Source organism: Mustela lutreola, chromosome 7 (genome assembly GCF_030435805.1).
Source record: "Mustela lutreola isolate mMusLut2 chromosome 7, mMusLut2.pri, whole genome shotgun sequence".
Classification (NCBI taxonomy): Eukaryota; Metazoa; Chordata; class Mammalia; order Carnivora; family Mustelidae; genus Mustela; species Mustela lutreola.
The window spans coordinates 14,527,917-14,549,276 of record NC_081296.1 but is presented as its reverse complement, the minus strand read 5'-3'; the positions used below and the strand labels follow the sequence as shown (position 1 = coordinate 14,549,276).

The 21,360-nt window shown below is 51.1% G+C and overlaps 1 protein-coding gene across 1 annotated transcript in view; it reads left to right on the top strand.

The window, feature by feature from the left end:
• The window catches only part of RGMA (repulsive guidance molecule BMP co-receptor a), a 44,781-nt gene that overhangs the window by 1,385 nt on the left and 22,036 nt on the right, over positions 1-21,360 (top strand). Inside the window, exon 2 of the mRNA XM_059180074.1 lies at positions 16,768-16,883. Coding sequence (XP_059036057.1) covers positions 16,768-16,883 — 116 coding nt within the window. The remainder of the gene's footprint in view (positions 1-16,767; positions 16,884-21,360) is intronic.

Genomic DNA, 21,360 nt, shown 5'->3' with positions numbered 1-21,360 from the left:
CAGGTTGTCCTGCGAGGCAGGCTGTCACCTCGAGGAGATCTGTCACCTCCCATCTGGCTGGAGGGTCCGCCCGCAAAAACACAAAACGTTGCCTGCCACTAAGGGGCATCTATTTCAGAAGAAAGGGGAAGAGAAGAAAAAAAAAAAAAAAAAAAGACAAGATGTACGGACTTTGCTGTCTTCTCCAGTGCATCATAAAGGGAGATTTGGGGGCGGATCTTGAACCATGACCCCTAGGAAAGAAATTGGCGGGAAGGGCAACTGAAGGACAGTGGGAAAGGGCCTCCTGGCGATCTGTGCAGGGAAGGGATAGCATACCAAAAATGGCATTTTAAAAAACACAACTCAAAGGGTATCCTGATGTTCCACTGCCACAGAAGGTGAGAAGCAAGCCCCCTTTATAAGGGATATGGTCTCCAGTGAACCACTGGGCTGACTTTGCTAGGTGACAAGCCCCGCGGACAAAGGCTCTGGGTGGGGCACCCACACACCAGGCGGGCTCCACATTCTCTGTGGCTGGTTTTTGCTGCCACCTTCCAGGCCGGATGATATTAGCAATGAGCTGAGCTTTCCCTGTTCTAAAGGATACCTTGGTTCCTTGAAGAGCAGCATGGTGGTGAAGACCCTTGCCCTGTTGAAATCCTCTTTCCTGTGGTGCTGGGGAGGAAGGTCCCAGATCCCTTTTCGCAATAGCCCTGCTCTTACCTTTTCTTTCCCAGGTGACAGACAGGTGCTTATATTCCAAATAGACATGTGGAATGGTGGGGGGGGGGTGCATATCTGCCCCCCCCATGCTGTCTCTCCCTTTGCAGGTGTTTATTTAATAACTAGCTTTGTGACCAAAAGGGTCTTACGGTAACCTGGCCTCTTATTCAAGGAGGGCTTCTCTGACCTTTGCTAAGAAACCCCTTGCAAGGCATGACTGCTGTTCCCTTAGTGTGCATGGTAACGTAGAACAGAGCCAGGAGGGGCTCCTATTATGATAGGAGGTCTTACAGGTCCTATAGGACCTTTGACTTGGCCCTTCGGCCACCCCACGTGGGGCCAAATACAGGAATTCTTAGATGAGATGCATAATAAAATGAACAGGTACTGAGCATCCCTGGCATTGGGACAGGAAGTTTTTCAAGCCATCATTGTACTGATGCTCACCAGAACAGGGGCTGGCATTTCCATTTCCCTAAAGAAACTGAGGTCCAGACGGGTAGAGCCCAGGTTCTGCGAGTTGAAGGTGCCCTTTCACTTTCAGCAGTGCTACCAAGTGAATTATATCCAAGCACTGGCTTCTACCAAGCCCGGCCCCCAAATTCAGTCACGCCTTAGGAGGTCTGATCACCGATCTCTTGAGAAGTCTGCCATCCAGGCAAAGAGACGGGGATAAACCCAAGTGAAACAGAGCATCAGCAAACTGGAATTATCAGAAACCAGCGCAGGCTCGTTTGAATCCATTGGTTCTGTGAAATGGAAAGGCACCCCTCCAGAAAGACCCCTGTTCTTTAACTTGACTTACAACATCCCCAAGTTCAAATAACTTCTAGCCGTTCCGTGTTTCTGTGGCTCTTCAAGGACAATGGCTTTGCTTTTCAAACAACATCCATTGTTTATTCATGCGACAGACTTGACATAAATGTACCCTGAAAATGGGAGGCTCCAGGCTCTCCCACCTGTCTGGTATCCAGCCCCATTCAAAGGACACACTCCCGTTTTTCTTATTTTGACCGAATGATAAGTCCCGTGTCAGCCTCCCTTCCTTTCAGACCAACAGATCTACGAAGGAGCAATGAACAGGGCCGTGGAAAACCTAAGGACTACACTTACCCAAGTGTGTGTGCATCCAAGGTCAGGCAGAAGTCCGTTTCCTTGGTGACAAATAAACATCTTTTAAAAAGATGCCCAGTTTCTCAGCCAGGTGTGACCCTAGGAATAGAAAATGCAGCATCCTATTAGATCATAGGGGTCAGGAGGCAAGAATGCATGCTGACAGGTGAAATTTTTCTAATTCTAAGGGCAGTAAGAAGACATTTTGAAACTTGGGCAGCAATTTTGTAACAAAGTAAATGCAAATATCTCGTGTAGTCTCATTTTAAAAATTTCAAGGCACTGTTACTTGATGAATATAAAAATGCCCTTTGTACTAACTTGACTTATAACATTATTATATCCAGATTACTAAAGTGAAGAATTAAAGTGTAGCAAACACCGTTGATGCAGGAAAAAATAACAAAGCTACCGGCTGAGTTTACTTCTGGTTTTTCAGTTGTTTGTTTAAAGTAACACTACGAGATGAGGAACTTTATGGAATCAAGATACTAGATTTGGGGCACCTGGGTGACTCAGTTGTTAAGCTTCTGCCTCAGCTTGGGTCATGATCCCAGGGTCCTGGGATCGAGCCACACTGGGCTCCCTGCTCAGCGGGAGGCCTTCTCCTCCCTCTCCCACTCCCCCTGCTTGTGTTCCCTCTCTCGCTGTAAAAAAAAAAAAAGATACTAAATTTGCCAGAGTCTGAAAAATCTGGCCCTTGATAACTTAAAAACAAAAGAATCTGTCAGCTATCTGATGGATCAAGGCCAGTTCCTATAGGTTCTGCGGCCTCCACAGGGCAGAGCAGAGATTAGCAGATGTGAGTACAAACTTACTGATCTGTATCTTTGAGGCCCTGTTTAGTGCTTACCATCCCTCATGGCTGTTACTTATGTTTTATTTTTCCATCTCCGGGGACTCTCCTTCTCAAGGTCTCCACAGCAGCTTTCCTGGCTGACCGCAACTGTTTGTCCTGGGTCCTGATAATGCTCAGCTCTTCTGCCCTTGGGAGCAGAGATATTCTGGCCAAGTCCCCAAGAAGAGCCTTGGTATCATCCCTTTATTCTTCATACACTGTTCTTCTGAAGACAGACACACACAGGATGTTGAAGACTTTTCTCTTGATTGATGTCTCTGAAAGGCGCTTAGGGGGAAACACCCTAAAGCACACCAAGAGTCACCCCTCTGGCCTCCTAAACATTTGTGTCATCAGCCCTGGTGGCCACAGCGCAGACACTCAGCTTCAGAGTTCGGTCTCCTGGTAGTCTTGTATGCGTTTCCCTCATCTGTGCCCTGCTGTGTCTCTTCCCAGCTTTAGCTCTTTAAAAACCAGGCTACCGGGGCACCTGGTTGGCTCAGTGGGTTAAAGCCTCTGCCTTCGGCTCGGGTCATGGTCTCAGGGTCCTGGGATCGAGCCCCGAATCAGGCTCTCCGCTCGGCGGGGAACCTGCTTCCTTCCTCTCTCTCTGCCTGCCTTTCTGCCTACTTGTGATCTCTCTCTCTCTCTGTCAAATGAATAAATAAAATATTAAACACCAGGCTACCTCATTGTTCCAGGTGCTGCCACAAAGTTTCCTCCCTTCTCTCAAAGTCTGATCCTCTTCTGCAACCATAAGATGTTGCTGGTTACCCACTGCCAGGGGGAGCTCAGAAAAAACGTCTGCTGGGCAAAAGTGACTTGGAAATTCACTGCCAGGGTGCATTTTCAGCTTCTGACCCTGGCATCCTGGAGAACAGACCGCTATCATAATACATCCCTCGGACCGCTGGGAGTTGAAGCCACTCTGTGGTGCTGCTGCCTTGGCAAACGTTTCATTTGGCCACATTGCTTGTATGTGTGTGTGGAGGGGGAGGTCTTAGACTGGTCATAGCCTCCCCCCACCCCTGTCCCCCATGTAAATGCATGCCCTGGACAGCAGCTACCAGTCCCAAGCAGATGTAAGTTCTAATAACTTTCCCCAATGGCTTTTGTGATGAACAGTCTCCCCCACCTCCCAGAGCTGTCCTTGATGCACCCCTTGGAAAAAGACCCCCCTGGGGTTCACCAAAGCCCACTCCTTTGGTTTGAATGGACCAATCTAGCTTTAGCACAGAAACCCTCCAACGCTGGACCCATGAACCCTAATAAAGGCTTGAGCCCTAGTCCTGTCTCTCTCTGCCCCCTCCACTGCCCCCTCCAGGTGTGCCCTGCTCATCCTCTAGGATCTGTGAATGATAAATGTCTCCATTTCAGTTTCTCCTGTGGTCCACCCTTGAACTGTGGCTTGCCACCCAGCACCCAGGGCTCCACTTAATTTGACAGATTTTGTAACAGAAGAGCACATGGAAATGCGTACCTCATTCTCATAATCATAAACACGGCAGGGTTTCCTCAAAACAACTGGTACTTTGGAAACAGTAAGAATTCATGTTTGTTTGGAAATCTGGGTGTATAATACACTTTCGTTTCCATTTAATTTAATATCCGGTATAGAAAGAGCTAGAGTATAAGTAATAGATTTTGTAACACCATTGCATTTTCTCAGACGGGTTTCCATTTATGCAAGAGAGGCAAAGCAATGAGAAATGTAGGGCTTAGAGACCAAGCTCACCTGGAGACAGTGTGAGGTTCACGACGGCACCCCCTCAAAGGTCCACACCTGCTAAGAACCCCTCCCTGCTAAGGTGGGCAGCTCATTTTGCACCAGAACAAGGGATTCGTGGGACATTCGTTTATGTTGTCTCACACCCTTTGGTGCAGCTAAAACAGTCTGATATTCACCTTTCAGAATGCTGATTTCAGAATGCTTCCCTTCCTATCTGGAAGCATGGTGGGCTTTGTATCTTTAAGTATCTCAAGAGAATATGGTAAGGCAAAGCCAGATGCCACCGTTTTCCCCACTGTGAGGGTTTTAGCTTGCTTTTATTTTTCTCTGCTGAGATCCCTAAACTCGCAAGTGTCTGATTTCTTTATGAGCAAATGGATGCTTTTGGCAGATTCCACAGACCTCCACAGGCCTAGTTAGAATGTAGCCCCCCGAGCCTTGGCCAAGAGTCAACAAGGACAAAGGAAACCCAAGCCAAGATGGCACCAAAGCCTTCCCTTTCCGGGTCATTGACCAGCCTGTAGGGGCAGAATCCCACCAGCTTAGAATTTGAGACAAGGTGTGGATGGCTTGATTGATAGTCTAGATAGGTCTACTAAACATCTTGTTGTGTCATATTTACCTTGTCAGTCACAGGCTGCATCCAAGTAAACACTCTGTGAAAACTTGACCTAAAAATACCATTTAGTATCCCAAAGAAAGGAAAGGAGTTCTGTAACTATTTCAACTTCCTAAGTCTTTAAAGGGCTGGGGTAGATCGTTCAGGGAAGTTGTTCTTTTCTTAAAATATTTTAAGATTTTTAATTTATTTCCAGAAAGCAGCATATCTCTAAACATATTCTCATTTCTTGCATTCTTTTTGTTTTGTTTTGTTTTTTAAGGTAGGCTCCACTCCAGTGTGGGGCTTGAACTCACAGCCCGTAGATCAAGAGACACAGGCTCTACCAGCAGAGTCAGCCAGGCACCCCCACCCCCATATTCTCATTTCTAACACGTAACCCACTATTATACAAATGGAGTGTATTATTGGACGAACAGGAAAGAAAGTAAACCCCAGTTGAAAAAGCTGGGAAGCAGCTGTACTTTGGGGTGGGGAACACTGAACTTGGCATCCCTTGGCCAGGGTCTGGGGCTTTCCCTGCTCTGATCTTCTTAGTGACCTTGGACAAGTCACTTAATCTCCCAGTGTGTCTGTGTCCTCACTCATGAAATGAAGGCGGCTGCTTCCACGACACAGTTGGGACCACTCAATAGTTACGTGGGAAACTCTGCTGTATTGTGGTCGCTCAACAGAACTTGAATGTTACCAGCAGTGCACTTAGAACCCACCCAGTAATCAAGGATGTCCACGCATCCTCGGGGAATTCTGCAGAAGTCCCCCCTGTTTCCACACAGACAGAGGCAGAATCGGGTGCACAATTGAGACTCTTATTCTAATCTAAAGAATGGTTCTTGTCCGTGATATAAAACTGACATGGTCAGCTACCTAACAACACTCACTCTATGCCAAGCATCTGTTCTCAGTGGTCTGTATCGTGTTAGTTCATCTAATCTCCCCAGTAACCCTCAGAGGGAGCAAAGCATATCCCCACTTCACAGATGAGATCACTGAGATTTAAGGAACCAGTGTTCAGACCACACATTGTCAGCCTGCCTGCTGTGTTGTCTCTCTCGTATCAAAGCGAAGCCTCCAACAAACGTTAAGAAGAAAACAGTGCGGGGAAGGAGGTTGTCACATTAAGGGACACATTTGCTCGCGTTTCTGCTTTGGCTCTTTTCCCCCACCTCCCATGAGCCAGCGATCTTTATTTCAGCTTTGCATTAGCCATTCTAAACAGTTTTGAATTTGATGAATAACTTGGTTATCTGTTTCTATTGCTAAATGTCTATGGTATTTGTGCTTGGCACCAAATTGTTCATTAATCCAAATCCCCCAGCCTTCTGCCGGTTGAGAGTGAGAGAGAGAGAGACAGACTCGCTGTCCGTTCAGACAGTTGCCGTTTGGTGGATAAATGGCTCCAAGCTGCTGCTTCTCCCCAGTACTTACTGGAATGAGGAGAAGTAAATACTGGGTGGTCTGTTCTCCATGACAGGAAGCTGGTGTGTCTTGGTATGGGTACCCAAACGTTTCTTTAAAACAGGAGGTGATTGGGGCACCTGGGTGGCTCAGTCAGTTAAGCGTCTGACTCTTGGTTCTGGCTTAGATCATGATCTCAGGGTTGTGGGATCAAGCCCCACATGGGGCTCTGTGCTCAGTCAGGAGTCTGCTTAAGGTTCTTTCTCCCTCTGTGCCTATCCCATTTGCTCACTGGCTTGCTCTCAAACAAAATAAACCTTTAAGAAAGAAAAAAAGAGGTTACTAAGTGTTTTTGAGGTTTCAGGTATACAGGTATTGCTGGGGATTACTGCTGAAGAATTTTATGGTGACACTCAAACATAAAAATGTCGCTCTTCAAGCACCATTTCCTCCTTGCTCGGCCACATTTTTACTTGGGGAGCCCAGAAATGTTACAGATGAGGCCCCAGAATGGCTCCTTGGAGTCCGGTGTGGGCAAGGCTGATGACTGACAGAGCCAGCTCGGTTCACCGGGTCCCTAGAGATGCTAGAGCAGGGAGCTGGCAGACCCCTCAGGGGGTGGCCAGACCATGATTCTGCATACTACAAAGCTGACAATCTAGAGACAGGAAAGACCATTCAGGGGCCTCCTAGCTTGAGGCGGAGCTGCCCCAAATCCTAGGTCTCTGTCTTTCCCCAGATCCACCGCAATGTCTAGAAAGTCTGTCTCCACGCTGACAGCTAAGCACTACACAAATCCTATCCTGTTCATCCTGGCTCTATAGGCAGAAGAATTTGCAAGCTGTAGACCAGACGGTAGGTGTGTGCTGGCCTCCCAGTGCTGAGGGTCAAGAGGAAAGTGAGGGAGGGAAGACTTTCATATACAAAACTTCAATTATACACTAGTTTGACATCTCCATATAGTCATCTCATCTCCACAGGGAGAGATGCGAGAAGCATCCAAAGAAAAAGCGTTGGCACCTCCAAGAGTTTACAGTGAAACTCAGAAGTCAGGAAGGAGAGGTGAGAAAAGGAGGAAGGGGGTGCTCATTCCCAAATATCATGGGCCTGTGACCCCAGAAAGTGTTAGCATGTGATCAGGAGGGCTCCAACCCAGCCTGGGTAGGTGGGTGGGGGGGTGGAACACTCACTCCTTTTGGAGGATCAGTAGAGGCACAGGGGAGACCTGGCATCTCTGTGCCTGGGAAGGAGTTGGGGAGCTCATCAGAGGTGGCAGAACAGCCAGGAGTCACCCGTGCCCCGCTTTGCCACCAAGCCAGCTGGGTGACCTCGGGAAGGTTCCTACATTCTACGGTGTTAGTGGGGGCAACCGTGAACTGTCCGGCTTCCAAATGAAAGAGGACAGAACAAGCATCTTTAAACAGGAATGGGAGTCCAGAGAGAGCAAAGGATGAAGTCCGTCTGTCTATACATCTGCAATCCCCTTTGGCTAGTGAGCTCAGGTCTTCTCTGAGTGCTCAGCCCATTCCATGATGGAAGAGTTCCCAAGAATGTTTAACTGAAAGGAAAAATAAAATGGGAAATACCTACTGGGAGGGAACAGTCAGAAGGTGGCTAATCATTTTGGGTGAAATGATAGCTAAGGAGCTGGTTGCTCTTCTATATGTGTTTATATGCCCATGGAAATATCTAGAAAGATGCACATGAAACAGCCAAGAGTTACTGCCTCCAGGGAGAGTCACCTAATTTCATTGGACAGGAAGTTGATTTTTTTTTAACGTGCCAATATCATTCTTTCATTTTTTTTTTTTTTTTAATAAACTTGATGTTGGGCTGAAGGACAAGGAAAGCCCAGAAAAATTGTTCTTCCAGCATTTTCTTTTTTTTGCAAAATCCCTTTTATGTCTTCTGGGCACACTGAAAATGTCCATGTCTATCATGGGGGAGGGGGCACTCCATATCAATGTCCCACGCCTAGTTGGCTCACCAGGCTCCGAAAGTCTCCAGCCTCTGTTCCTGAAAGCAGATTCACGACCAGAAATGCTAACCCAGGGGCAGTCTGAAGTATTGTCCCAACAGGTGAAAATTGGAAGGAAGGTGTTCCAGACAGCATGAGGCTAAGGGAATGTAGATGTCACCAGTCTTCACCGTCGGTGGTCCCGTTTGTTAAAGAAGTTACTGGTATAAACTCCTCATCAGGGGCGCCTGGATGGCTCAGTGGGTTAAAGCCTCTGCCTTCGGCTCAGGTCATGATCCCAGGGTCCTGGGATGGAGCCCCCCATTGGGCTTTCTGCTCAGCGGGGAGACTGCTTCCCTTCCCCTCTGTCTGCCTGCCTGTCTGCCTACTTGTGATCTCTGTCAAATAAATAAATAAAATCTTTAAAATAAAATAAACTCCTCATCATCCTCAACTCTGAGAGACTCACCAGTTTTGCAGAAGTTGATTTGCAGTAACGACAAAGGGGAGTAAATGCGGGTCTCCCGAGACACATGAACGCCCACCCCAGAGTACTGAGCATGAGGTGCGGAAATCATTTGTCTCTACATCTGACAACTTGCCTGGGCTGCCAGGAGGGGGCCGGGATCGTCTGCCCCCATCCTGAGAACCCCCAAAGCCCCCCACTCAGAGCTGAGTTCTCGGTGCTCCGTGAATGCTTGTTGAAGGAGTAAAACAGAAGCACAGTAAATAAATAGGAAGAATGTGTCTTCTGTGGGAGCCAAACAATGTGACTGGTCTGATCACATCCATTTAAAGCCATGCCCAAGAGCAAATAAAATCTGCTGACGTGTCTTAAATCCATCTGAAAGAATTCAGAGAAAAAGTGAGATGCCTCTTCAGTTTCTAAAGAGAGCTGTTGGAAGGCCAGGGGAACCTGTGTTTCAGAACACCGTTAAAGTATTGGAATAAAGTCTCCACATTTTGGTTACTAAAAATAAGCATCCCTTGTGGTGACACAGAAGCACATGGAAGGGTGTGCACACAGGACAAGGGAAGCCAATGGCAAGAGCTGAGAAGACAAGATTGGCCAAAGTGGGAGCATACTGAGGCTTTCTGAAGTCTACAGGGAAGGGGTCTTTCATGCCAGCATAAGAACAAGACTCACAAATGGTTTGGAAGAAGAGGAGCAGGGAGAGGTCCTCTCCTCAATCATCATGGAAACAAACAGCAGGGAAACTCTATGGCCTCCTACCCTCCAACCATCTAGAGGGAAGGAAGCAGGGGTAATTAAAGATGGTGTCCATGTCCCGATGGCCAGAATGGGCACTGACTTCCATACTGGGCCTGCGCCCAAGGGTGTATACCCTGGGCCCCCTGCCCACAAAGGGAGCTCCCCCATCTAGGAAGGGTCCCTCTTAACAGCCACTTCATGGAATACATGCGAAGATGTAATATCACCAAGAACATCTGGAAATCCCAATAAACTGGGCAGAGCACCTCTGAGTTCTCTGAGAAGAGAACATGAAACCGGAGAAATCTATTAGCATTCTGGGAGGAGGTAGAAACAGGGCCGGAGACGAGGGAGAAACCCAGGGATGAATTATGTTTAGACGTTCAGAATTCCTTCTGAGAAAGTTCCACCCCAGAGGTCACTCGCAATAATACGTTGCTCCAGAATGTGCGGGGAAATTGCCACAGACTGGAACTGTCCTTAGAGACAGGAAACAAAAGATAGAATAAACAGGTACTTTGCTGGATGGAGAATTATAAACGGTGGGGATCCCCAAGGATTACTGGGGCTCCCAGATACAGTTTCAGTGTCCATAGATCATCTGAAGGAGCGAGTGCCCGGATGGTTCCAGGCCTGCCGACGGAGGCTGACCACACTTATGAGTTAGTAAGAAAATACACATTGAAGCCTCAGTTACTGCATTTAGGAGCACAGCATCCAAACGATAACAAAATGGACTCTGTCCAGCCTGTTTACAGCCCAGAAGGGGATCTTGGGGGTCTTTGCAAAATGTTCGTTTGCTAACAGCCATGCAGGACTACATGCTCAGAAAGTGCAGAATGCTTCCAGAAACTGCTTTGGGAGCTAAGCCTAAAATAGGATTCTCCCTGGGCTAGACCCATACCTGGGGGTTTTATGACTTTCCACCAGAGAAAAATATCTCAGTACTGTAGAAAGGTAAGTAAAGTCACCACCCAGATAAAAGACTTGCCTGAGAAGCTGGACTGCTTTGTTCTTCAGTGTGGAAAAATGAAATCAAAAAGATGATATGGTCAAAGCCTATTAAGCCTTGAAAGTTACTGGGGTGAAGGGGCGCCCGGGTGGTTCAGTCCATTAAGTGTCTGCCTTCAGTGCAGGTCATGATCCCAGGGTCCTGGGATTGAGCCCCACATTGGGCTCTCTGTTCAGCGGGGAGTTTTCTTCTCCTTCTCTCTGCCCCTCCCCATTGCCCATACTGGCTCACTCTCTCTCAAATAAATAAAGAAAATCTTTTAAAAATTTTTACTACGATGAGAAAAACAACCTTAATTTTTCCAAGTTGCTGCTTACGCATTTTACAGTAGGAGAACCCTACTCACACCCTGAACATTAAGGTCAGGACTCAAATTTAGGGTTCCCTGCTTCGCTTTTTCCAGGGTACCTTTTGAATTAACCCTTAGAGTTCAGCCCAAGAAAAGGGAGTGACCTCCACCCCCACCACCCTGTAAGGAGTGGGTGCTTGCTACCCTGCTCTCTGTTCCCGGCTCTCTCTGAACCTGGGATGGAGGGCTGCCCCTCGCCTGCCTCCCTGTACACCCCAGCAATCCCACTCTTTCCGGGACCTGTTAGTAATAAATCTTGTGACTCTAATTCCTTGATGTGGGTTATTGAAAACGCACCTTGAATCAGAAACAGCCCTGTGGGTCTCACTTGCCCAAAGTGGGAGCCTGGATGCTGAGGGGACCCCCTGCTGACCCGTGGTGGGGCGGGGCGGGTCCTGTGCCCCCCATGGAGCAGGTCATAATCTGCAGATTCTTTATGTAATACACCAGCTCCGGCTTCTCAACACAGTTATGGGGAGAGTGAAGGAGGTCTCGTTCATCAAATCTGAGACAACCAGACCCCACAGGAGCCCTTGGAGTTTGAAAGAGGAACTTGAAGTCAACCTTGAGTTCAGTTAAAGAGGATTGGGTCCCACGTTCAGTTGTCAGTTGAACCAACTGAGTTCCTTAAGACATGGCACAGCCGAAATGTTTTCACAGGTCGGGGGTGGAGGGCATGAGAATAGGCTCAAGAAATGTTACCAGTAAATGAATGAGGGGTTAGACGCCATTGACAACATACCTTTGTGCTTGTGAGGCCGGTGGAAGGACTTCTTGGGACTGATGTTGGACCATCTGCTCCCTCCCTGTTAGGAGTCTGTGCGCACGAGGGAGAGAATCCTCAATCAAACCAGTTTCAGCAAAGTATGGAGATCTGTTGGCTCCCACAGCTGGAACGGGTAATCCTATAACTCAGAGGAGGTGTAGGGAGAATCACATGCTGGAATGGCGTGGGGAGCCCTGAAAATCTCCATCAGACCCAGAAAAGCTTGCCTGATAAAGTGCAATTTTAGTAAAAACAGTGTGCCAACTCTGCCAGCACAGCTTCCCCTGCCAGCACTCATACCCACCGGCCTCTCCATCAGATAGCTACCTACAGACCCGTCCTCTGGAATCAGAGACCAGGCAGGGGCTCCCCCATAGCAACAGCCCAGGACAGACTCTGATCGGTCAGCTCAGGTCACACACCAGTCACCGCTTTATTGAAAGTGCTTGTTAAGTTATCTGTCTCAGCAGCCTTGACTTTAAAAGGATAAAGTGATAGACTCAACCTGAGTCTTAGCAGGCACCCAGGGTCAATGACGTGTGATGTGACTTACCAACCTAGCAAATCCCTACAATTTCGTCACCTGGGAGAGCTCGTTAAAAACGCTGATGAGGGGCACCTGGGTGGCTCAGTGGGTTAAAGCCCCTGCCTTCTGCTCAGGTCATGATACCAGGGTCCTGGGATCGAGCCCCGCATTGGTCTCTCTGTTCAGCAGGGAGCCTGCTTCCTCCTCTCTCTCTCTCTCTCTCTGCCTCTCTGCCTACTTGTGATCTCTGTCAAATAAATAAATAAATAAATAAATTTTTTTTAAGATTTTATTTATTTATCAGAGAGAGAGAGCACAGGCAGACAGAATGGCAGGCAGAGGCAGAGGGAGAAGCAGGCTCCCTGCTGAGCAAGGAGCCCGATGTGGAACTCGATCCCAGGACGCTGGGATCATGACCTGAGCCGAAGGCAGCTGCTTAACCAACTGAGCCACGCAGGCATCCCAATAAAAATCTTTTAAAAACAAACAAACAAAAAACGCTTACGCCCGGGCTCTACCCAGGGATTCAGATTCGGCTGCTCTGGAATGGTTCCTGGGCAGTATGACTGCTCTCTCCTCTTCTTGAGACCTCAGGAGGGGATCCCAGGTGCTAAAAATGGACCCCTCCCCCCGCCCCAGCCCATCTTGTACAAGCCCCTGCTCTCCCTGCAGCCTCATCCTCTGGCTTGTCCAGCTCCTGGGGCAGGTCACACCTTGGAACAGGCCTGGAATCCTTACCCTACTCTCCCTCCCTTGCTCACCACCTCCGTCCACCCCCCACAGCACTCTTGCACACTTGGAAAACTTCCCTCCCCACCCTGCACCCCATCCTGGGCTGAAGGCCCCTCATGCCCATGTTCTGTGTCTCCGCTGCCAGAGTCTGTGTTCTGCTTTATTGAAAGTGATTGTTAAGTGATTTGTCGTCCAGCCGTGACTTGCCGCCCCATGCAGGCTTGCACCACGGGAATCGATGGCACGCACATACAGCACATCAGGCGTGGGCTTGGGGTGCTCAGATCTCTGGTTTAGTAGCCAGTCATCAGGTGAAGACCTGACTTTACTCAGCCTCAGTTTCTCATCTGCAAAATGGGGATGGCTGTAGACCTTAGCTTGAAGTGTCTAGAAACATACTTAGCCAGCACTTGACATAATGTGAGAGCGCGTCGAAATGCAAGGCAGGATTACTGTCAGTCTTCCTAAAATCCTTCAGAACAGCCCACGAGACACACCACCTTTTTGGTAAAGCCTTCCCCATGCTGTTAGTCACTCACCCCTCACCTTCCTCTAATACTGGTTTCTACCAGCAGTGCAAAGACAGGGTCTGTCTTATTTATTTCTTTATCCCTTAGGGACTAGTATGCTGTAGTTTTTTTTTTTAATTTTTTTTATAAACATATAATGTATTATTAGCCCCAGGGGTACAGGTCTGTGAATCACTAGGTTTACACACTTCACGGCACTCACCATAGCACATACCCTCCCCAGCAACCCTCAGTTTGTTTTGTGACAATAAGAGTCTCTTATGGTTTGTCTCCCTCCTGAGCCCATCCTGTTTCATTTATTCTTTTCCTACCCCCCAAACCCCCCACGTGGCATCTCCACTTCCTCATATCAGGGAGATCATATGATAGTTGTCTTTCTCTGATTGACTTATTTCGCTCAGCGTAATACCCTCTAGTTCCATCCACGTCGTCGCAAATCTAGCATGTTGTAGTTCTAAATATGCATTTATTGACTGAGGACTCAGGCCCTGGATGTGGGAACACCCTGTATGTACCCAGAGGAAGGGAAAGTTGGAGCTGCCAACTTGCCTGTCTCTGAGAGAGCCTCAGCCTTATGTAGAACCTTGCCTTTCGGAAATGCCCGGCCCTTCTGCCACCCAGCGCCACTGTCTAACCCTGGAGGCTGGGGGGCAAGGCTTCGTGCTGGGCCCAACACAGCCCACGTTGGGTGATAGGGAGCTAGAGCCACACAAGGGGAGATCTCTAACCCAAGGCTCAGAGTACAACCTAGGGGAGAACCCGGAAGTGGCCACACTCTATAATAGGAACTGTTTATAAGAAGTCAGCCACGCTTTGAGGTAAGTGAGTTTCTTTGGCGAATAGAGTGCTGAGTTCCATAACCCGGTGTTCCAAGAATTTCTTATTGCAAAGACCTGCGGAATTGTCAATAAGCTGGTTGGTTTGGCCAGTATAGATGGGTTGCTCAAGGCCAACATGACCCCATACTGCTCTTTTGGGGGATTGCCTTTCTCTTGATAGTCTAAACTATGTAAAGGCCAAATCTCTACTTTCGTGATGTCCAAATATAGCCTCACACATCTCTCCTCGTGAGGAGAAAAAAAAAAAAAAAAGGAAGCCTTCTGTATCCCTTTCCTAAATCATGGACTTACGTCATAAGAATTGGATCGCCTCACAAAATGGCGGCCAATCTTGTAGCAGGAGCTCGGGCGTTCCCATGGCCCGGTGCCCCTCTCAAACTGTATTTGTTTGCAGTCTCAGGGTGACCATATTATCAGCCTGCCCCTATAGACGATGAAATTGAGGTACGGAGGCTCCAAGTCCTGCTTCCAAAGGTCCACCCTCAGGCAAGGACCACACTGGAAAGGCTGTCCAGTCTTCCAAGCCCAGCAGTGCTTGTGTCTGAGTCACTGTGGGGGCTACCTTGCTGAAGAATCCCTCTCTCATTAGCAAGAAGCTTTAGAGCTAACTGGGAAGAGCACAATCCCGCAAATGGTGTTAATGGACGGACCTTAAAGGTGCCTCTGTGCTGTAGGGCTCTGTGCCTGCCTCAGTGGGCCAGGGCTGTCCTAGGATTCTCTAGCATAAACTGTTAGGTCTGGCCGGGGAGCGGGGGCGGCGCTCTAGAAGAATGCCAGGAGAGCCCTGGGTTGGGAGGTGCTGGACTTTCCATCCAACAGGACCCTAGCATTTTACAAATCAGAGCTTAAAATGAACCCCAGTTTGGGGAAATGATACTTAGAGCCTGTTAGGTGGTGACCTCACTCTTTGGGGGAAATGGGCAGTGCAACTTTAAAAGATGAGCGGTTGTCTTCATGGAGTTTTTGCACCAAGGGGACCACAGCTTCCTGTGGCCCCATGGTACAGCTGGTTGAAACAGTAGCCCCCTTTCTCACCTGTTTTGCAGAAGCCAGATTTAGAAGGCTGACTGGGTTGTGACTTCACGGGACATACGGCTTTCTTCCCCTTGCCCAAAGCCTGCTTCCCCAGAGCTACCCTCCCCTCCTGGCAGACAAGAGTCCTAAGTGCAGGCAAAGCCTTGCAGCCTGTGTGGCCTTCAGCAAGTGAGGACTGCGATAGTGCTTAAGAGAAACATCAAAATTGGATAAAAATTCAGAATTTTTTTCCAAAGAGCCAGATGAGTAGGCTTGGAGGAGAGGTGAGGGGGGCCAAAGGAGGGATTGGTTCGACGCAAAAACACTTGCTCTGGCCTATTTGCATTCCATCCAAAAGATGTTTCTCGGGGAAAGTTGCCAGTCTCTTAAATATCCCAACAGCGGCAGAAGAGCCGCAGGTCCTAGGCAACCTTGGGGAGGAGACATTTTTCTCCTGGAAAAATAAGCGACTGAGTTAAGGGAAGTCGCCACCCTGATGCCCTCCCAAAAGCGGCCTTGGTGGCCTTGCCCTGGCAGCCCTAGAAGGCCCGGCCCAGCGCACCGCAGAGACCGCTGTATCCCCACCTCCTCCGGGGTGGCAGCCGTCCTGCGGTCTCCGTCAGATTCGCAGGCCCCCAACTCGGGACTGCAGCCAGGGCAAGTACCGGGGAAGCAGCGAGGTGCTCGAAGGGGATGCGGGAGGCTCAGAGTCCCGGCAGGGTGGGTGGCCTGGGGTCCCGGCGGGAGGGAGCCTCGAGGCGCGTTGGCGGCTGAGAGCCAGCGGGTCATCCCGGACCCTCGGACAACTCAAAAGAGGATTTTCCAGCCTCCTGCATGGGGGCGTGGGGGGTGGAGGGGCACCTCTGAGTGAAAGAAATGAACAGGGGGGTGTGGGTGGCGGCGTCGGGACGGCAGTCTGGTTGGAACGGGGTCCTGGGGTTTGTCTCCTAGCGCAGTTTCTCCTTGGGTTGGATATTTACAGGTTGGATTAGGGGGGCGCTCTGCAGGCCGTCCGGGGGCGCTGGGCCTCCTCGGCCTGGGCCGCCGCGGGGATCGGGGAGCCGGGGCGCACGCTGCACCCCCTGGGCCCGGGTTCCCGAGCTCCCCGCGGCCAGCGTCGGAGCCCCACCGCCCCGGTCCCCGCCCAGCTCGCCCCCCCGCCACCCCCAGCGGGCCTCGCTGAAACCCGAGCGCGAAGGGGCGGGCCGCGCGGCGGCTGGGGCGGCGGGGCCGCGCCGACATTGGAGGGGACACGGGGGAGGGAGGGCGAGGGAGGGGCTCCCGGGGAGGGGGGGGGGCGCGCCGGGCGCCCGCGGCCGAGGGGGACCGAGCCTCCCGGCTCGCTGCTCCCGCCGGCGGAGCGAGGCTGCCCTTTCTCCGCAGCGTGATTTATTTTCCTCTTCTTTTCTTCTAAACTCTTCTTCCAGGGAGAGGCTAGTGGTAACAGGCCGAGCTGGATGGATGGGTATGGGGAGAGGGGCAGGACGTTCAGCCCTGGGATTCTGGCCGACTCTCGCCTTCCTTCTCTGCAGCTTCCCAGCAGGTAAGGCACTGCCCCGGGCGCGCGGGGACGGCCGGTTGCCGCTCCCGGGCCTCGCCGCCGCCCCTCGGCCGTACTTCTGCGAACCGGTCGGAGCCGAAGTTCGCCGGCGTCCCCGGGACCCCCGCCTCCCCATTTCCACCGGTCTTTGTTTCTCCCGCGCCCCGCCGAGGGCACGATGGATGCCCGCGGGGACCCGGACGGGGGCGGGGGGTGGGGAGTAGAAGGACCCCGCCCGGCTGCCACGGGAAGGAGCCGGAGTAGGGAGGTCGCAGGGGCCGGGGGCGCCTCCCTCCTTCCGAGAAAGGGGGTTCCTGGGACGCGCCCCTTAGGGGCCCCGCAGGAGGGGGCAGGGAGAGGGAGCGCGGACTCGCAGCGGGGGGCACTTTCTCCGGCTGCTCGCCCATCAGAATGCGAACCTGCCGGGTGCCCAGGGGTGGAGCCGGGGCCGCCCCTGAGGTCCCAGGCGGGTCCCCGGCCGCCCCCTCCTCCGGGACCCTGTCCCGTCCAGCCCCACGCTCCTGCCCACGCGGGGAAGCCCACGAACGAGGCTCACGCGAGCCCGGGTTCCTGTTTGATAACATTCCGCGTCGCCCCCTGTTTGTTTTTATTGTATCAGAAAGGGAGAGAATTTCAGAATTAAAGCTGAAAAAGCCATCTGTTTCCAATGAATCCCCCATAGTTTTTCACAATGTTTTTGGCAGATCGCTGCTTTCAAATTCCTCCGAGCCCGGACCTCTTGTTTTTGTTGGGGGAAGGGAGACCGACTCCACAGAGAAGCATTTGTTCCTTCCCAAACGCTCCAGTTTCTTCACTTTTTTTTTTTCCCCTTTCGGGGGGAGGGGGAGAGCACGAAACTTAAATCCCCAGTCTGTTTTCTTTATAATGTTTCATAAAACTTTATTTCATTTTAGCCATATGCTACTCACAGCCTGGAAACGCCAGTTAAAGCCTTTATACCCATTTTTTTCTCTTGCTTAAAATACAAATAAACCCAGTGTCACGGGCCAAATGGTCCCCGATGCAAGGCGGGATCTCTCGGCCGGCTCCATTGTGTTGCGGGGTGCCGAGGTGTTTGTTTGCAGAAGTGCGAGCCTCTGCGGCCGGGCGCGCGTCCGCAGCCCCCGCGCACAACCAAGCTCTTTGCAAGGAAGGATTTCGGTTAGACTGGGATTGGGTTGTTTTGTTTTGCTTCCCAGCCAACTGGGTTTCAGGAATTGGCAGAACTGGGCAGTCCGGGCTCTGCCTGGCTGTGAGCTGGGGCTGCCGGCGGGCGGACGCTGCTGGCAGCGGTGAGGGGCAGGGGATCAGTTTACCTTCTCGCCACAGCCCGGTTGCGGGGGCCTCCGGCGCCAGCCGAGTCCAGCGTGCCCAGCTCACTCAGCAGCTGCGTGCCCCAAGGGCATCACGGTGAGCCACAACCTGCTCCCAGCTCTGGATTCCACTGGGGAGGCCAGGGCCAAGGACAAGAAGGGGGGGTGGGTCAGTGACCCAAAGAGACCTTGGACCCTCATGCGCCCCCGTCGGGGAATATTAATACCTCTATATAGTGAACCCAGCAAGGAGTGGCCTACTGCCTCCTTCACCCACCTTTTAAAAGGCCTTTACCCCTTTTACAGTAGGGCCTGGCTGAAAGGCTATTTTGATTCTCTTCCCAAAACTAAGAATAATAATAATAAATTATAAAAAGGGCAGTCTTCTTTAAAAAGAAATCCACCTTTTGGAGGAGCAGGACTTTGCCGGGTGTGCATCTCAGTTTGGTCTAGATAAAGATCCAGCCTGTTGGAAGTTTTATCAGATGGGTTGATAAATAGCTTTTGTCCCTTGGCTGCCTTGGGGGATGTGATCTCAGCTTGGAGCTGAAATTGAGAAGGGGGGCTTAGAGGCCCTTAAAACAACACCTTCCTGCTCTTAAAGGGGCAGCGCTTATTAACTGCTGGAATTGGGGAGAGGAAAGGCAGGGCCGGCAGGACTCGCAAGGAGGCAGCTGCCAGCACCCCAGTGGTGGGGTTTTCCTTGTTGCTCATTTCTTGTCTCCATCGGAAGAACTTTATTTTAAAATCTACCCCCAACACACTGCTCCCCCCACCATTCCCCCCACCGCGGTCCCAGGAAAGCTGGTGGGTTATATAATTCACAATGCACATTCCATCACTTTTGTTTCCTAGAAGCCCATTTCATTTTTGGCTTCAAGGCTGGTAACTAAAACCTGGCAGATAGAACAGATAGCCCCAGCACCGTCATGCCGGCTGGCTCGTGTTTCTTCTAATTTGAGGCCTTGACAGCTGCATTTAGTCAAAATTGCCCACCTTACTGAAATCTGAGCTTCCAGATACACGGGGGGCTCCGAAAACTTGCAGGCGCAAGGAATCTGGGTCAGAACACAAGTTTCTTAAGGGATGAAATGGGTCCTTTTCGCGGCACAAGACGGACAGACTATCCTCTTCTTGGACCCAATGGCAGAGAGGCTGCTCTGGACAGAAGTCGAGAAGCTGTGGGTCTGACGGAGAGCCGGGAGAGCCAGCGGTGGGGGCTGGAGAAAACCCAAAGCCCTGGCAAGTGTAAGGCGTGGAGACCCAGGGGGCCCTGCCTGCAGGGGCCTCTCCCACTGAGGACAGGTGGAATCTGGCTTGAGCAGGCTCAGGAAAGAATAGGTTTGTTCAGCGCTAGTTAGCTTGAACGGCTGCCAGGAGTAAACCCAGAGGAGTGCAAATTAAATTGGACATAGTTTTGTGGGGAAAGATGCCTTAACCTCTGCAGACTGAGAGGGCATGTGTCTTTGGAGAGTGTTTACAGGGACTCGCCCAGTGCCTGTGGCCCCCTGGCATGCCTGCTGGGTTCCTGACTCAGTGGTAGCCTTCAGGACCCTCCTCCCAGCATGGCTGGTGGATCCCCAGCCTCCTGATGGGAAGGGTTCTTTGGTAGTCCTCAGGCTGCAGGGCTGTGTGCTTAGACGGTGCTGTGCCCACCGTGGTTGGGGATGGCCTAGCTGTGGGCAGGGACAGGGGTGGGGGACAGATACATAGATGCTTCTTAAACTTCTAAATCACTGTGACTTCATCAAACAGATTGCTAAGAGAACCCCGTCAAAGGGTTGTAGATATGTTGGCCTGTTTCCTATCAACTTCGGGTGGGTGAGTGTGGTCTATACTCGCACAGGAGTTCTTCAAGTCTGGTGTCTGGACCCGCAGCCTCAGCCTCCCACGGGAGCTGCTGGTTAGACACAGACAAGCTCTGGGCCCACGCCGGATGCACCGAAGCCCATACCCCAGGGTGGGACCCTGCAGTCTGTACCCTGCCGGGCCCTCTAGGGGGTTCTGATATACCCTCCAGTGTGAAGACTGCCCTTCTAAAAATTATTGCCTGTCTTTTCCCCTCATTCCTTTCCCTTTACTTTTGAACTGTGCCGGTTACAGAAATGTCAGTCCTCAAAGGGAAACTAAGGCCTGTGGAGACCAAGGGCCGTCTGCGGTGTCCAAGGGCATCTGTGTCAATATAGGGATGAGAAAAGTTCTCCCAGAGCCGGTACTTGGAAATGTGCAAGCAAGTCAATTTGCTTATCACAATTTTGTTCTCCCGGTGGGACTTGGTGTCCCAAAGGGAGAGAATGATGTCTGGTGGCAGGAACCAGAGGACAGCAGAGCCAGCTAGCAGGTCGGTGTGGGACACACAGAGCCTTGGCTCCCAGGAAGGCCGGATGTAAGATCCTGTGGGCGGTTAGCCCCTGACGGTGAACTGGGAATAAGGAGAGGATTTCCTTCCTTCCTTTCTTTCAAGATTTTATTTATTCATTTGACAGACAGAGATCACAAGTAGGCAGAGAGGCAGGCAGAGAGAGAGGAGGAAGCAGGCTCCCCGCTGAGCAGAGAGCCCGATGCGGGACTCGACCCCAGGACCCTGAGATCATGACCTGAGTCGAAGGCAGAGGCTTAACCCACTGAGCCACCCAGGCGCCCCAAGGAGAGGCTTTCTGGTCTTGTGGCTGAAGAAGGGAAACCTGTCTGCAAGGTTCAAGTACTTGTAGCAATCACGGAGAAGTGGGGACAGGTGGTCCATGGGCTCGGATAAGGACGCTCTGTGCAATGGGCAGGAGGGCGTCCCAGGACCCTATGGGGGTAAGAGGACGAGGTGGGGACCAGTTTTTAGACTGGGGGTCATGTGGTTCCTGCGAAAAATCCCCTCTTCGGTGAAATAGGCAAGGCCCGGCACAGAACTGGGCGGAGAACCCCAACTTTCTGTTTTGACGGAGTGGTTGACTACCATGCTATTCCCATGCTTGGCTCAATTTAACCCGCAGAAAACCGAAGGCGCGGTTTCTTCTAGAGTGACCCACACATCCTAGCATACCCCGGACTTTTCTAGTTTGAAAGCTGAACGTCTGCTGTCCTTAGAAACCCTCCCAGTCCTGGACACACCAGGGTGGTGGCTCACCTACGATTCCTCCCCTCCTGCCCCCGGGGCCAGTGCCTGGTTTGCCTCT